The 18159-nt window shown below is 42.7% G+C and overlaps 1 protein-coding gene across 3 annotated transcripts in view; it reads left to right on the forward strand.

The window, feature by feature from the left end:
• Window positions 1-18159, forward strand: part of SLC22A18 (solute carrier family 22 member 18) — a 100224-nt gene that overhangs the window by 47654 nt on the left and 34411 nt on the right. For 2 of the 3 annotated variants that reach the window (XM_019552192.1, XM_019552191.1), the window contains exons 6-7: window positions 13907-14022; window positions 15231-15341. In XM_019552192.1, coding sequence (XP_019407737.1) covers window positions 13907-14022; window positions 15231-15341 — 227 coding nt within the window. The remainder of the gene's footprint in view (window positions 1-13906; window positions 14023-15230; window positions 15342-18159) is intronic. The other variant, XM_019552193.1, reaches the window with a different exon arrangement.

The following is an 18159-nucleotide window of genomic DNA, read 5'->3' on the forward strand; positions in this document are numbered from 1 at the left end:
CAACCTCGTCATCCCTTGGGGCGCTCTGGTGAACAAACGTTCCCCCAGATCCTGGTGGTCACCCCTGATAAACTTATAGGTGGCCATCAGACTTAGTTGGTCTAATAAAAGGTATCATCTCTGAACCAAGAGTTCTAGAGTTTTGCATTTCTTCATGGCTAAATAAAGCATTCTTTGTATTTCTATGCAAAACCAGTGACAGAGTACACTCCCCAAATAAGGTGAGATAAGGGATTTTTAAAACAGTTACCAAAGTCAAACAACAGCGGTATTCGATTGTCTGATACATCTACTATTTTACTAGCAAAAATAAAGTGTCTGCAGGGAATGGTGTACCATAAGCCTGAATTTTAATAATGCTAGGAATTTGAGATTAAAAGTAACCAGCTGAAATGAGAGTTCCCAGCCCAAGTTATTTTACCATGAAATGCACCAGGTCTTGCACTGATATCAAAGGTGCTGCTGCTGTTATAGTTTCTAGATACAACAGCAGCAGACCCATTGGGCTAGGCACCAAGTACAAGTCCTTCCTTGCCCCAAAAAAGTTTACAGTCTAAACAGGTAAGATGGTTAGGAGTAAGGAAGTATTGTTATCCTTGTTTTACTGATGGGGAACTGTGCCTGCATTTTATATTAAACAGGCACTAGACAAATACGTAAACAGGTCTTGGAGCCTAGGACTCCCCCTCTCTCTTTCCTCTGCAGTACCTGAACCAGGAGGCTTGATACTCCTTTGTAATGTTCTCTCTGGCTCAGCGACTACTTAGGTCAGTGGTTTTCAAACTGTGTTTCACAGAACCATGGGGTTTTGCAGTAGATCATTAGGGGGTAATGGAAGAATGGCCAGGAAGGCAGTGTGCCACCATTGCTGGGTTGTGTCACCTAGCTCTGCATCAGCTCACGGGATAGAGGTAGGGCATCTGCAGCAGGAGAAGTGATATGAAAGGATTCCATGACTATAGGAAGTTTGAAAACCAGTGACACAGGTATTCAGTGCAAAGTGGAGCAGCTTTAACAGGAGAAATGGTAATGGAGGGTGGGGGGAGAGCTGCTTACACCCCAGATGGCCTCTGGCCAGGTAAAATTAGGGTGCTCTCCTGTGAAATGTATATGTGTGCATCTTCTCAGAAGAGGGTTTTGCATGTCCCCAGTGAGTACTGCAGCCTGTCTAGGCTGCCTCCAAGTTGATCTCAGAAGTGCTGCCAAGAAACGTCCCACTCACTTGCTCCTGCAGTGTGCATGACCAGGCCCCTAATTAGGCAGCCTTCTTGGGTCAGAGCAGCCCAGAGTGCATGCCCAAGCACCATGCTCAGTCTTCTACATTTTGGAGGTACCTGGCTGTTCTGAGTCATCTGCACTGCCTAATTATTGGCCCCTGCCATGCCCAAGATAGGAGCAAGTAGGTTGGACTTATTACTTCACAGTTTCCTGGCCTTGACCAGAGTTTAGATATACCCCGAACGTTACATAAAATACTGGTAACACAACCCCATCACATTTCCTGCACTTGTGTTTTTAAAGTGTAGACTGATTTCTGCTTGGTTTTTAGAATAAATTGCTTAGAACCCTACCTTCAGGAGAGGATTCAGGGCTGTGGGGACCCTCCCAGTATTAGGAACATAAGGACATATCCAGCTTAATAGTTTGTGTCATAAGTGGGAGAGAGAGAGGGTTAACAGGGCATATCCAGAATCTTCCTCTTATGTTGCACCTTCTAAAAATTAGAGATTTAGGAAGTTCTGATTCAGAGGTTGCTCTTCTCCACGTTCAATACCTGCTGATGGACCTTTCCTCCAAGAACTGGTTCAATTCCCCTTCCAGCTGGCATCTACAACAGCTTGTGGTAATGAGTTCCAAAAATTAATTACACACTCTGTGAAAAATAACTTCCTTTTGTTATTTTTAAACTTAATACCTGACAGTATCATTTTATGCCCCCTAGTTCGTGTATTTTGGGGTCCTGCTGTGAGGTTCAGGAACTTAAGCCTTGGAGAGGGATGGAATTTAAGACACACCCCCATCTTCAGCATTTCCTCTTGGCTACATTAAGTTAGACAGCTTCCTTTCCACATGCTGGCTTTTGTGCATCCCATTGTGAGCTGCTCAAGCCTCCATAATGATTTGTTTAGGGAATGTACGTACCTAATTCAGAGCTGTAGACTCTGCTGTGGTAATAAGATACTCAAGTTCTCTTGTGGCTCTGGGCCTAAGTAACATGCTCAAAGTGAAACTGTTGAAGATCTGGGTGTCAGAGCCAGAAGGGTCCCTGTTCTGTCTGAGCCTTAACTAAGACAAACCCACCTGCCTTGATCCTTGCCAGTACTTTCTGCATTCCAGATATGGAAGGTGAAGCAAGCAACGAATAAGAGGGGCCCAGTCAGGGATCTAGTTCTCCAGTTGGCCAACCAGGCAGGTCAAATTCAAGGCAGAGGTTTTTAACCTTTTTACATTTGTGGACCCTATAAAAAATTGGAGATGCGGATCCCTTTGACTTGTAAGTGTAGGTATTTGTACTTTTGACTGATCATAGTCATCTTTCAAGGACCTCTTAGGCATAGTCTGTGGACCCCCAAGGGTCTGTGGACCACAGATTGAAAACCACAGATTTAAGGGAGCAAAGCCTGCTCTTCTATTTGTTGTAAATGTTGAGGTATTTGGTAGGCAAAGATTCCAATGGCATTTTCAAAGACACACAACATGAAGCAACAGCAATAACAACACAGGGAAGTGCAAGCTTGAATAAGTAACATTTTCTATTCTGAAATAGAGTATTTTACCCAGGGCACTGGGCACTAAAATGATTGACTCTCAGGATGAATAGTACTGGGTTACAGTAATGTGCAAATCCATCCACTTTTTATTCGAGTGTAATGGATATGCCTCTTCCTGTGATTAGCAGAGTTCCTTGTAAGAGTGATGCATCAGATCAAGCAGTAAAGTGAGTTGGCAAAGATGCTGCTACCAGCTGCCTTGAGAAAGAGCATTCTGCCACAAGTAATTCATTGATTCCACAAAGAGGCAGGGGATGCTGTTACACTCAGGGTGGTATGACAGCAGGTGCCAGTTAGCACAGCATTATTTTACTGTTTTGTTTCCTTGCTAACAAAACACTTGCAGAAAACATGCAACCTCACCCCTCAGAAACTCTGCGGATACTCAGATATTCATATCACTTCACTCTGTGCTACTTACAGAGAGCGATCCTGTGATAAAAGCCCTCTGGAAGTGCTAGATTATTAATTTAACATAATGTACTGATATATAATGCACTGTTTGGTCACTCATGTAACGGGCAACAGTTAGGCAATGCTAAGTTCTCCTTTGCACTGTGCAGGAGGCAAAAAGAAAACATAAAATTGCTTTTGAGGGACGACAAAGGATTCCTCTAGCCACGTGACACTCATGCACCTTGTTCCTAACCCTGTTATGGTCATTTCTGACACACCCCTGCTTTTGCCAACCCACTTCCATTCTCCGACTTTCAGTAGTTGCTGCCATTCAAGTTGTATCTCTTCTTTCACATTTCAGTTTTAGGTTTCTCCAGAAGAAAATATCAGTCGGAGACTGAAAGACTCTTGGGGTTCAGGTCATGTCTGCTTCCAGTTTCCACAGTGGGAGCTTGATCCTGCTCTGAGTCTTTGGGTACTAGCGTAAAATAAATTTTGAATGGTAAATGGTAAAAAAAAAAATGTGTACAAGTTTTGTAGTGGGAACAAACGTAGGCTGTGAGATGACACTTGACACCCACTGGTCAAAGCGCCCTCTTAAGCCACTATGTTGATATAACTCTTAGTATGTGAATGATTGTTACATTTCCCCAGCTTCTAAGGTCAGCCCTGGAAGTGATGTAGCTTACTTCATGAATGATGACGAGTCTTTTATTCAGGTCAGTGAAGACTGAAAGCCTCAACTGCCCCATGCTGAGAGCCCCCTTCTGGCTTTTTGTTTCTTCAATAGAAGAATAAATGTGCCCAACTGACCTCTCAGAAATGATTCCCAGTTTCATTAGGGAAGAAATGAACAAACTCTAGCACTACCTGCTGCTTCTGAACAATGAACAAAACTACACAGGGAAACTCTGGGTTGACATGTAAATGGCGCTCGTAAGGCTAAGAGATTAAATGGGGGAATGACTATGGAGGGGCAGTGGCAAAAAAATCAGACAAATGAACCCTGCTCATTGGCAATCAGGCTTCAGTGAGGTGGGGGAATCTTAATGCCCTGCCCTCCTGAAGGGTCCACTGACAGCTTCATGATGTGAACTGGAAACAGGCATCTCCTTCCTTGGCAGCCTCCCCTCCTCCCGCACTTGGTTGGCTTCAGTGTGGGATTTGTTCCTGCTTCATTTAGCATGGTGCTTGCATGTGATTCTAATAGAAGCATTTCCTTAGGTCAGGCGGCCCAAAAGGAGAACTCATGCCACTTCTGTTCGTGCCTTTGCTTGAAATTCTCTCTGCGGGGACAGCTGAGTCAATGCTGCAAGATTTCTACTGCATAATCCTGCCTAAGGGGCAGTTTGTTTCTTACACAATGAGGAGATTTGGCTCTTACAGAGACGTGAATAGAGGGTGGTGTGAATGCTACTGACAGACCTGTACTGACACAAAAGCAAGAAAATTCCTGCAAGCCAGACCAGTTTTTTCCTTATCTTGGGTGCACCCTGGGGAGCTATGTATTTATGAGCGAGGTTCAGAAATGCATGAACTTTGTATAAACAGGTTAACTGAATTAGTCTTGATCTTTTAGAAATAAAAATGTTTGGGCTTTGGGTCCAGGCTTTGCGTAAAATTTTGTGACGGTTCAGTCATCCCTACGGGGAATCTTTACACTTCTGAGCAGGTTCTTTGGGTCAAAGTTGAGATGTATCTCAAGTACAGTCAGTGCAGCTAAAATAGCTCTTGAACGAAACCTTAATTTTTCATCCTCCATATGTGCCACCTAGTGTTGCTTTAATACATCTTAGAGTTGTCATACATGTGCTTGGCCTTCCATTAATAAAGGCCTCATCCAGCCCCCAATTTCTTTAGCAATGCTGGTATAACACGTGTAGAATGTCACTCATCGTTGAGGTTTCACCAGTACTTCTTTTCTTCTTGGCTTCTAGCTGGACCCATTTTGTGTTCAGCGAACCTCTTTCACCTACAGCTGTCCTCTCTCAGAAGGCTGAAGTGTTTGAGAAGATAGCGTTCTGGAACACAATCAAAGGAATATTTATGAGTCTTCTTAGAGCTCTTCAAGGAATCTGAGCCTGCCATGAATGCGAGCTTTATGCAGCATTGTTTTGAAGTAGGAGTGAGTCACTAAAAAACAATTTGCACTTTCTCCACTCTCAACTTTGACTTTTTTTAAGAAAAAGGGGAAGAAAGTAAACACAACGCCATTCACTGAGGAGACACACCCAGACCCTTGAGTCCTGAGAGGACCACTGGGCAGGGCAGCCTTCTAAAACTAAATGAACACCAGCTGCAAAATTTAATTTTATAATTACCTATGGATTTTCTTCAGCTCTTGTCATGCAGAGCATGAAACGCAGGGCAGCTATTGGAGCCTGAAGCTGGAAGCAGCTGAGCTTATACTACCGTACCATCAGCTATTAGCAGAATACACTTTTGTTAGACCCCTTCCTAGGTAAGTAACTAACTAAACCACCTCAGGTTTTACAGGGGGTAGCTTGGGGCTGAAATTTTATTGGGATCCTTTCATACATACCTTTTAGTGTTTTAATTTTCTAATTGTTGTAGCCACTTGCTGCTTTGGTTACACTGAAAACCTCATATATTAAAAGCTGAATTTTCCTGATGCTCCTGTAGAAAGTGGCAGGCCTCTTACATACCAACAGCCACTGGAATGATGGCATTTCCAGGGGTTTGGACCTCGTGTGTTAAGTTGCACAGAAGCAGTTAAAACACTCGCGGCTAGAATCCCTGTAAACATGGTTGTGTGGCAGCCAGCCTGTCAGTAGCCCCTTACTTCATGCATTGCTGGTTGTATTCTTCATACTGTATGTGTCTTGGTACAATCTCAGTGTTATGGTTTAAATGCCACTTAAAAATCCTGTGGCTCAGGGGTCAGCAACATTTATAAGCTGCAAACTGGACCAATGCAGCCCTAGTCTGGCATGGCCGCATGACTTCAGTAACACATCAGAAGTGAGAGGTTCTACCTACACCTGCACCCTACGGGGCCAGGCACTACCCCTGCTTCTCCCAGCCCAATTGCACCCTGCTTCCTGGCTGCAGCATGGGTGCAGCTTCTGGTCAGTGGGGACCCAATCAGAGACTGGGCCACTAGATGCTACATCCATGCTGATGCCAATTCTTTCTGCCCTCTGGCTGCAGTGCAGGTTGGGCAGGAAGTTGTCCAGCCCTGGCTCGCCTCGGTTGTTGCGTATAATTAGAAGACACTGGTTTTTGCCCCATCCCTTCAGTGTGTCCATACAGTTCCTTCATATTACATCTGTAAAATTCCCATTATACTGTTTATCTATTTAGCAAATGCAAATCTGCAAAGCCAAGCAGTAGCTTCCTTGTTAGATGAGTTAAAAGTTATTAATCCACCTCTTAGTTTGTAGAGGGGACACTCCTCAGTGATGTGCAGCATGGTTTGTATCTCTCTGCAAGTGTACACTGGGTTACCACTGAGGCTGTAGTGGTGAAGGTTGGCTGCACAGGGGCCTTGGCCTGTCCTGAACCTGTTTAGCAGGACCCGCTCTCATCATGATAGTTCAAAGCTAGCAGGTTGGCAAATGGGATTTGTCACAAGAAACTTTTTTGTGATTTCCTGGGGTTCCCATTTCTTGATCCAGAGGGCATCTGCAGACAGATGCTGGTCAGGGAGGTTGCTCGATAAGGGGCATCACAAAGAAAGGCAGCCCTCGGGTGGATTGAGCAGGTCTTTGTAGAGTGATAGGTAAGGTGCAGCGCAGATGGTTTTAACCAACTTCCAGGTCATCATCAGTCAATGGATATGTGAGGGAGTGATATTTGCAAGGACAAGAAGCCAGGGGAGGGGTGTGGAGTGGAGGGTTCCAGTTATGAGACGCATGGTTGTGTTCAGCTGAGTATCAACAAGATGTGTGTGTGATGACCTTTGACAAACAGATGCACAATACTCTGCTGCTGAGTATAACAGGGCAAGAGCTGAGGCCCAGTGTGTTGTGGCTGTGGCTCCCTACATTGATCCAGAAAGCTTGGCTAGCAAGTTGTTTTGGGATTTGACCTTTGCTGCTGTTTTCTTTAGGTGTTCCTAGAAAGTCAGGGCTCTGTCTAAAGACACTCCCAGGTATGTTGGACAGGGATCATGCTTTAGTCACTGACCACCCATATAGATGTTAAGTTCTTTTTGGGAACTGGCATTGTGGAGATGGAATACACCAGTTTTTGCAGGACTTGGCATGAGCTGCCACGTAGTGCAATACTCTGCCAGCTTTGTCACATCTTTGTTCAGGGTCTGGTCCAGAGTGCGGAAAGATGGAGCTTGAGTGGCGCAGTAGATTTCATCACTATAGAGGAACTTGTGAGATGTGGTTGTTGGTAGATTGTTTGTGTATGAGTTGAACAAAGTTGGGGCCAACACTGAGCCCTGTCTCATCCATGTGCTTATCCCCTGACCAAGGTGGACTCTAAATCGTCTGTTATGGAGGAGTGTTTCAATGACTATAATGACCCAGCTTGGAACTACTCTTGACTGCTTTAGAAGCAGGTCAGTGCACCATGCTGTACTGTAGGCAGCTGTAAGGTGCAGCAGCACTACGCCTGTCTTCAGGTTCTACTGAAAACTATTTTCAATGTAGGCTGTAAGTGCCAGTAGTTGATGGCAAGCACTGTGGCCCTTGTGGAATCTGGGTTCTTCCATGCTAAGGATGGTCTCTACTTCTGGGGCAAAAATCCATGCAAAATGAGGCACTCAGGGACCTTGTAGCACACAGACAGTAGCGCAGTTGGTCGGTAGCTGGCCACCAGCCTGAGGTCTTTACCAGGTTTTGGAATTATACTGTTGAATCCACTTGATTCCAAACCACTGAATTTTGGCATTGGTGATGGAGTCAGCTATTTATAGAAGAATCCCATTTCTTTATTAAAGTAAGTTTCTAAGTTATCATGCACCTGTTTGGCCTTCCATTAATAAAGGCCTCCTCCATCCCCCCTCATTTCTTAAACACCACCGATATATCACTTGTAGAATGTCACTTATTGTCACGGTTTTGTTTTTCATTGTCATGGAAGCTTTTCACTGTCATTGCAAGAAAAGCTCCAGAATGGCTCAAAGACCAGAAGGCAAAATTGTATTCATTTGTGCAATAGTCACAGTTGCAGTGTGACAAAGGAGGCTTGATGAGCTGGATTCTAGCCTGCAGTTCCAGTGGGGAGCACTTTGGGAGTCTCAGTGTGGGCAGCCTTTACTGTAAATAATGCTTGTAAATTGTTCCCTAAATCAGTCATCTATATACCTTTTTCACTCCTGGGGCAGATGGCACTCTGGGCCTGGCAGCAGGGCTCAGAGACTGCTGTCTGTTGGTTCTCCATGACTTAATGTGTTCTTGCAAGTGTGTCTGACTGAGCCTGAGGAGAATGAGTGAAGCTCTGAGAGAGCTGAAGAGAGGAAAAGGTCCCGGGCTGGGTCAAGAGGGAAGGTCCCAGGGCAGACAGAGAGAAGGAACGGTTCCAGGGCAGTCAGAGTAAAGTCCCACTGCGGACAAAAAGAACTGGAATGGCCCAATAAAGACTCAGTGTCTGCTGTGCCAGCTGGGACACTGTCACTCTGATAACCCTCTTAATTTAAGGAAGAAAATGCTCACCCTCCTTCCCAGGAGCTGACCAAAAAGAAGGAGCTCTGAGAGGTGGGTCTGCTACAGATCACCAGGGAAGCCCGGGACTGAGAAGAATCGGAGTCTCAAAGCCAGAGGCTTGCCCCTTGTGAAGGCACACTAGGACTGGCTGCAGGGGGTCCTCTCAGGAGAGGGAGACCAGATAAAGCTGCTTCTTGGGGGCATCCCAAGGAAGAGCTTTCCCCTTCCTCTGTGAAGGGGGCAGGTTGATTCTTTCCTTTTCTTTTGTGACAGTAAGCCATTAGGTTTTGAAAGTCATGATTTCTGAATGCTTAAAGTTGGCAATATTGTTGCTGGGTTGAGGACATTCATTCAACCACATGCTTGCAAGGCTGCATTCTGAATCCTAGCTACATGCACTGCAGTAAGCATTATCAGTATTTCATGGAGGAAACTGAGGCACAGAGTGATAAAGTGACTTGTCTGAGGTCACACAGCAGGGGCTAGATCTCAAAGTCCATTACTCACAGTCCTGTCTAGATTTCTAGGCTGGAGAACTCCTCACACTGAGGTTTCTTTTACTTCCTGTGATAGCTCTCATCTATCTTGCTTGTCAGTCCCTGCACTTCTTATCTTCCAGTGCTGCTGGACAGGATTTTTGTAATTTTGGCTGGAGTTGTTAGTTCAGTTGTTAGGCAGGAGACAAAACCTTGTTGCCTTTATATCTCCTTTATCTGCATATCCAAAAGAAACCAGTGTCAGTTTTTGGTTCATTTGTTTCTTTTTTAGGCTGTTAGGGGCTATATAAGGAATAAAAGATGGCATTTTCTGGCAACCAAACTGTTTGTATCAATTGATAGCATGTGCAGTGCTTAACTTGAACAAGAGTCTAACTCAGTCTCTGACATGAAGCTTCTCAGCATATGGGTGCAAAGTATAAACGAGCTTTACCTCGAAGTAAAGAGCAAACCCCCTTGTAAATGTGCCTTGCCTTTTCTCTGTGCCATACACAAATCCAGCTGAGTCTAGCTATGCACAACTCTTATTTCACCCTCACATCTCTCCCCATTAATTGCCAAAACTTCCCTTTCTTTTTGAACAACTTGTTATTTTCCTAAGGGTTACATCATTTTATATTTCTCTTATGATCTGTAATGGTATAATCCATATGTGGTTTATATGACAAGAATCCTGTTATTCTTCAAGGCTTTTTGCTGTAAAGGCTGTGGAATTCCATCCTGGTATTTGGTCTGATCAGCAAGATGAGATTGTCATGTGAACTTTTGGAAGGGTGCAATTCTGCCTGTCCATTCACATCCAAGATGCTTAAACCACATACATGCAAAATGCTAGATGGCTTGGAATATATGATGAGATAATGTGTTTACTTGAGATTAGGGGCTTGACACTCCTCTCATTTATATAACTGTCATTCAGGAGTGCCTCAGTTGAAGTCACCAGTGCAAACAAGGGCAAGCAAAAACAGAATCAGGCCTGCGGTGTTACTCTGTTATCCTTCAAGGCATTTCTCTAGAAACTAAATCGTCATCCTGTCAATGCTGTTGTTCTAATGAGAATGAATTCCAACTGGAATACAATATACAGATCTCATTCAGGCCAAAGAGAACTCTAGACTTCTGGTCGTCTCACCCAAACTGTTTGTACCAACTGATAGCATTTGCAGTGCTTAACCTAACTCATTCTCTGCCCTAAAGCTTTGCAGCTTTACTGGAATTACTGAACTTAAATCACCTTGTATCACAAACACCCTGTTTCCTGTGCACTTAAGTGATCCATATGCACATTTTCCTTCCTCCGCATATTTTTATGTTTGGGGTTATTCAAAAGGGCAAAGACCAAACCATAGTCTGCAATCCATACAATTCCTTGAGGTATAGCGTACAATACATCCCCTTTATTGCATCATCCAGGAAGCTTGGTGTACTTTAGGATTTACTGTCATCTTAAAGTGTTTACAGATGCTGCTTGGTGTATTGGATGAGAAGAAATTCAACCCTGTTTTAGCCAGCCTTGAATAATAATATTTTCTTTGGATTTAATCTCTTTACCATGACATTGCTCCCTAACCATGCATTGTAAGTTCTGCCTTCCAGTTAATACAAGGACAGGGATTCCAGATGGAAAAATGTTTCTTCCATCCAGTGGCCCATCATTGCCACAGGCTATAAAGCTGATGTTGTAATATAAATGTTTACAGCAAACTGACTTAGCTTTAGCAGTTTACACAAAATATAAACAGCATATTATGTGGGTCTAGCAAAGGCGCATTCCCCCGGCTAGGCACTGCATGGCTGTCTGGCGTAAGCCTGGTGCATCATCTCCATTTCTTACCACATGTTGACATGCTTGTGAAACAGAGGCTGATGTATATAGTTTACAAACAATCCAAAGCCATCATCCTGCATTCATGCTGTAGGATTCCCATCCAAAATTCACATCAGACATCGCAGACACCATATCATGCTTGACTGATCTGGTTTGTAAGCACAGAATTCAATCAGATGGAGAAGAAATGGGTGGGGAGGAGGGGATGATAGGATCTGTTATCACAAGGAACTTCTAGCTGTCATTCTTTTCGTACAAATACAACAATCCAGGAAGAGGAACAGGATGCTATCAAGTCCAAGAGCACCTAATTGTCTCAAAGAAGGAACCAGTCATGTGATTTAAGCATGGTTTTGCTAACATTGTAGACTGTGTGCATTCCAGACTCTTTGCTCAAGTTTCTTTCTTATGGGAAGACTAGCGTCCAGTTCAGACAACCTCAGTGCAGCTCTTGCTGGTTCAGCAAGGATGACTCTCCCTTTGAGCTTACCTAATAGATCTCTTCATCCAAATCCCAAAGGTCCTGGCTTAGGTACAGGCAGAGGAAATGCAAGTAATGTATGCTTAGCTTACATTACTTGCATCCTCTAATGGTCCTTTAAAGGACCATTTAATGGTCTTTCAGTGGTGGGAGGTGTGCTACCTTCTCTTTAAGCCAAGAAAACAGGAAGGTGATCTGTGTTCTGCAGGCCTGACACCAGCAAGCCCAGAACACATCAGATGAGTAGGAAGAGAGATCTCACAATTTCTCTGTTGTTTTGTTTTTTCATAATAATATGTAACTGCAGTAGAGTCAAATGGCTTCCCTACTTTGGTAGCCTTTCAGACACCATTCCCCAAGAAGATATTACTATTAGAACATCTTGTCTCCCTTCTACCAGTATACTGTTCTTTCCTACAGCATTTTTATTGCCTCAGGAAGAGGTAAAAGGGTATGGTCAGAAAATGTACAGAAAAATGTATCAAGCTTACAAAACAATGGTCTCCAGGTGATAATAATTACACCCTAGTTGTATACCTGAAACCGTTATTGCTTAATACTGGGTTCAGATTTTCTGTTGGTGCAAAATGGGTAGAGCTCAATGGAATTTTGTCCAGTTATAGCAGCAAGGATTTGATTCCATGACCACAGTGTGTGTATGTTTGAAAGACTCTTTGTCAGTTTAGTCCCATGGATTGCGTGTACCATACTTTACTGGGTTATTTTCATACGCTATGATACTTTATCCTGTTACCTGGCAGTGTAAATAGCTGCCTATATGTGTTCTTAAGTAACAGGAGCCTGGAATGTTACTATTTGTTTTGCTGGTATTAGCAATCTTCCAGCCCTCACCTAAATAAACCACAAAACAATCATCACAAGATGATCAGGCACAATGAAATACCAGTCATCATAGAAAGCTGTTTTGCAGTGCTGACAGACATTGGATTCTTTCCCTGGGATAAAAGCTTTGCCAGGTGGCTGGGGAAGGTGTCAATATTACCTTTCCCCAGTACACAGCAAGGCACAGCTCTGTGACAATTTCCTTTCCATGTCAAAGGCATGGTTGAAATACAGAACCCACCACCTCTAAATGCAAAGCTCCCTGGAAGATCAAAAAATGCAGGGAAAAATCCTGGAAAAACATAAGCCTGTTTACATTTGGTTCCGATTGTCATAGAAGTTCTGAACAGACCGTGTTTCATCTGCAAAGATACTTCTTTCATCTCCACAGCTTCTCCAAGTGAATGCTGATGGTCCATGGGGAGTCAATATGCTATATGGTACTGAACTCATGTTTGTCTTCCACAGTTAAACTGCAACAAATTATGGCTAAACATACATTTGATTTACTCCTGTGATTGCTGTTCTTTGAAAGTAATTGCAGAGGGAGCCACAGAGATGCTATGTGATTGTGAATGAGAGGGGAGGCAGGTTCTGAGATCATAGTTGGAAACAGGATGTAGCCTGTTGGACAATGCCTGTTAGGAGGTGTTGCATCATCTTAAAAAGAAAAGAAAAAAAAAAGCCCTAGTCTAAATTATCAAGAGTCTCTGTCCAGGCTTTTACAGTGCACTGTGCTGGCATTAGCGTGTTTTCTTGGTTAGGCAGGAAAGCTTCTTTGACATCCTTGCCCGTTAATATTAATTTATATCCTAACTCCCTAGCAAATTATTAAGGGAGCTGCATTATCATCCATAAACAAAACTGATGCATCCAAGTATGAAAAATAATAAAAAACCTTAAAATCAAACGCACAACTTGACTTTTAAAACCTTTTTTCTAATGTGCTATTTTCTAATACGTGTACATACAGGACATTTGTACACATTTGCACTGAAGCACCACCCGCTTTTAAAAGCACTCGGTGCTGCAGTGCATGCATTTGTATAAACGGCAAAATGCACATCAGCACTGAGAAAATGGAGGTGGCGTGCTTTTGAACTATTCACTACTTATGATGAATTGTGGGCTCCCATTGAAATCAATAGAACTCTCTTCATAATAAGGTGCCAGAGTGAATAAAAAGGGTGTTAAATCTGTCCCATTGCAGGACTGGATGAATCCTACTGAACAATTTGTTATATTTATAAGGTGGCACTTACAGGTAAAAAAGCATTGTCAGACCATGGACCATCATATAAAATCCTGATCTTGCAAACACTTAAATACCTGCATAATCTTTCTCATTGTGATTTTAGTGGGAATACTTCTCATGTACTTAAGTTGCTGCAGGATCAGGGCAAAAGTACTTTTACTTCATTAAATTAGATCCATTGCATTTATATTGTTAACGCTCTTTCTGTTCACAGCATTTACTTTCCTTCATACATTGCACTAGTGGGAAGTCTCATAAACACAGTGATAGTAATGACCTGCATTCCTGCTCACACGAAACCAAAGTCAGAAGGATGTGCCATGCAGCAAAGTGAGTGTTAACTATTTGTGAACAATAGCTGTAGGAATGAAGAAGGGCAGTTTACATTAATTTAAAGACAGAATTGAAAGATTCTAGTTGTGCCTAGGGGTAGACAGAAGCAAACTTCACCTTCATCTGCTGTCCCAGAACACCTCAATCCTGGTTCTTCATTGTTACCTGAGGAGACAGGGTTCATGGTACAAGTCTGCAGCAGAGAATAAGGTTTACAATGATAGTAAAGATAAGACCACCTAGCTGCTTCTCAGTTAGGATCAACCCATTAAGCACTTGAACTAGGCCTTCCAGCGGCTAAAGGCTGATCATTTATAATCCACTCACAAACCACATTTGTTTGTAGATGAGTCTAATGCTCCACAGATATTCATCCAGCCTTTCAAGAGTTTACTCTACAGACAATGGCATATGGAAAGTAGTTAGTTATGCCACATTGCAGAAGCCTTCTTGAGAGTATTTAAAAAATAATAGTGTGTGGAGCTAAAAATGAAAAGGAAGATTGTGAGACTGAGAAAGGGTGAGAAAATAGAAATGTCATGAGAATGTCCTCTCATGTGACCAAATACCTGGGGTTGGTAGGATATAAAATGGGAATGGATTGTAGGGTTTTTGAAATGCATGATGTAACATCGTCCTTTCCAGTCAGGTCTCTCACCTGCACTGTAAGCATCTACTGCACATTCATAGAATCATAGAAAAATAGGACTGGAAGGGCTTTCAAGAGGTCATCGAGTCCAACTCCCTGCTCAAAGTACGATCACCCTGGCTTGAAAAGGAGGCTGGACAAGATGACTTACTGAGGTTCCTTCTAGTCCTATTCCACATTCTGCATTCGCTTGGGACACCAAAAACCCACTGGGACCAGTGTGGTTCCCCAAGTGTAGAACCAGTGCCAGTGGGGCAGTAGAATCTGAGACCAGTAGTGTAGCAAGGGAAGTGCCAGTAGCATACTGGTATCAGGCACCCTCATATTGGCCAACTCAAATAGAGGTAATTAAGTAGTAACACATCTGGGGGTGGATGCATGTGACCTCACTGGGTGTCAAAATGCCTGGGTATGGCTCTGGCTGAGATGCAGAAAAGACAGGAGGAATTTTTCCCTGTGCAGATTTGGCTGTGAACATGATCAGGCAATGTATTGTTTTCATGTTTCTTGCTTTTAGACTGTGTTAATAGGAGGTGATTCTGTGTTATTTCCCTAGATGCATCACAGTCTGGTAGTGTGTTTAGCTTCAGAGAAATCCTACGCCTGCTGAAGCTTCCAGGAGTAATGGAAGTTTTCATAATCAAAGTCCTTTCTGGACTTCCTACAGGTACTTCCCCACTTAATCTATGATCATTAAAATATTTGAAATTACATGGCATAAAGCATAAATCCCGATATATTTGTTTTTTGTTTGCTTAAAGGCCCTTTACATTTGGTCTTTAGAGTCTTAGAAAGGAGGGGGACTGCTATTTGTTCTGCCCAAGCTATATCTAATTCAGTGGTTACATACTTCAAGACAGTAATTCTAGATTTAATTTATAACAGCAGATTTTCTCCCACATACTTCCTATGTGTCCTTAGACAAATCGCTTAATCTTGCTACCTTAGTTCCTCCTTGGTAGAACTGGGAGACAAAGATAATTTAATTTCTTCCTCCCCCTGTTTTGTTTATTTAGTCTATAAGCTCTTCAGGGCAGAAACTAGACCAAATTGTTTGCACTGTACCTAGGACAGCATGTCCTGATTTCAACAGGAGGCCTCTAAGAACAAAGTAATAATGTATTTTAAACAATAAGGAAGGAGCAAACTAGATATGCAGCAGCTACTATTCCAACAATGTTTGTTAATTGATATATACATACTGATGAGTTGACAGCTTCCATGATTTCCCTTTCCCTTGATGGTATTGCTTATTAGTCAATATTACATTGCTCAAAAAAATATTCCTCTTGCCTCCCATGTGTTGTGTTAGGAAGCTGCCAGCATCCTATATATGAACAAAGAATCTGTTTGCCATGGTGCTTCCCTTGAGCTGGTGGTAGTGTTTGCCTGGTCCATGCCTCCGCTTTGCCAGTCTAAAAGTTCTTTGATCACAATTCAGCACCTTTTGAATTCTCTTTACTTTAAGGCGTTCTGAAAGTCTGCGTAGAGACTGCATAAGTCTGCATTAAGGCAGCACCTGAAAGCTGTAAATAATGACATAAGGAAGAGGGAGGATTCTCAGCCTGTCTCACTTGGAGAATCCTCAAGATTCTTTTTTGCTAAAAGTGTGCATAAAAGTCCGTGCAGGTTGAGGAATTTGCTTTTGCTTGCCCTAAAGCATTGAGCGAGTTCCAGACTCTGGCCATAGAAACTGTGATAGATATGCAAACTGTTGTACACCTGCAAAAATGTGGAGGCCCTTTAAAAAAGGAATCTCCTATCTCACACAGAGACACTCAGGAAGGTTCAAACACAGTACCTCTGGAAGTGGGGGAGTCAATCCATGTAAGTTAGCCTACAGAGCTGACTAATTTTCTAGAGGAACCTTAAAAGGAGGAAAGGGTTGCTGGATATCTCTTTTTGCTTGCACTTTGATTTGACTGAAAAAAACTGAGCTTTGTGCAACCTAACACCTCTATCCAAAGAAAAATCTACCAGAAGAAAGAACAGCAAGCAAGTAAGGTCAAAGGAAAACCCAATCCCTCAACTGAATGCAGTTTGACATTAGTCGCAGGTACTGAGCCATTTATAAAACTGCAGTGTGTTTTACAGAACAGTGTGGCACTCTTAAAGGGATTCCTGAATCCAAATGTTGGTTTATAGCATCACATTTTAATAAACCTGAAACTACAGCCCAGTACAATCTGCAGTACAATATCATATATCAGTCCTTGCAGCAGCTTTCCTCCAAAGGAACCCTAAAATGCACTTTATCTCTAAGCATTATGCAGCACTACTGAAGTGCAACATTCAGTGGGGTGGAGTGCACCAACTATTCTAAACAGGAAGCAATTCATTATGCCAGTGAAAGGAAAAAATAAGGAATAACATTTACAGCAACAACAAAAAATCAAGGGAAATATTAGGAAAGTAGAATGTAGTTAATGAAGCTGGCATTTGGGCATCTTGCAGAGGATTATAGTCAAACACTTGATAAAAATGTCAGGTTTTTCAGTGACAGAAGCAGTCAGGGTCTCATTTGAATGACGGCATCAATCTCCTGTTTTGTGCCACATTGGCATACCAAATCATTGACACACAAAAAAGAGTGACACCTTTTACATTTCTGTCACTCCTAATCCCTCACTTCAGGCCTCTCATCAAATTTCTGACCAGATAATCCCTAGCCAGAGGCAATTTGACTCTTGCTCACTTCTTTGCACTTCACTGCTGGAGGCTAAACTCCAAAGAAACCTTCTTATTTATCTTCATCTCTCTCCTGCAGCCATGTAATTATGAGTTAATTCTATTGTCTAGATTATAGGCCTACTTGTATTTACCATGTAAACAAGCTTGTGATGATATAAGGGGCAAGTCTGCAGTCCCTCATTTATCTTCTTCCTTTCTATAATTAGTTTGAGTAAAACAATTAGAGCCTTACCAACTAAGGTATGTTAAAAGAAGGGTTGTGAATCTCTTAATGCTTCACCCAGAAGAAAAGATGGAATGACCTAGTTAATAATGGAAGCCTCTACCAGTTACTGATGGGGTGGGGCATTCTACTGTGTAAGCCAATACTACATTCTCTGCTTAATTGGGGAACTATGCCCCATTAAAACATTGTAGGCAGGGGAAAGACAGAACGCAAAATGGATAAAGGTTAACATTTTCAAATGGGCAGACATTTAAGAGCTGGTGGCCAAAGATGCAGACAAGCATCAGCTAGAACTTTCCAAAGCATGGAGATACCTGACACCATTTGAATCAATAGAGCTTGATTTAGGGCAGGCAGTTAAGGCTGGACAGATCCACAGAGGTATTTTTTCATTGGATAGGGAGTTAGGTATAGGAATTAGGGGTGTGCAAAATGGGCCATATTCAGTTTGGATTCAGATTTGATCCGAATCGGGGACAGTGATTCGATTCGTTGATTCAGATCACTGTCCCTGATTTGATTCAGCTGAATCTAAAACTGAAGATTCGATGCCGATTCAGAGAATCAG

This window comes from Crocodylus porosus, unplaced genomic scaffold (assembly GCF_001723895.1).
Source record: "Crocodylus porosus isolate Cpor-Errol unplaced genomic scaffold, CroPor_comp1, whole genome shotgun sequence".
Classification (NCBI taxonomy): domain Eukaryota; kingdom Metazoa; phylum Chordata; order Crocodylia; family Crocodylidae; genus Crocodylus; species Crocodylus porosus.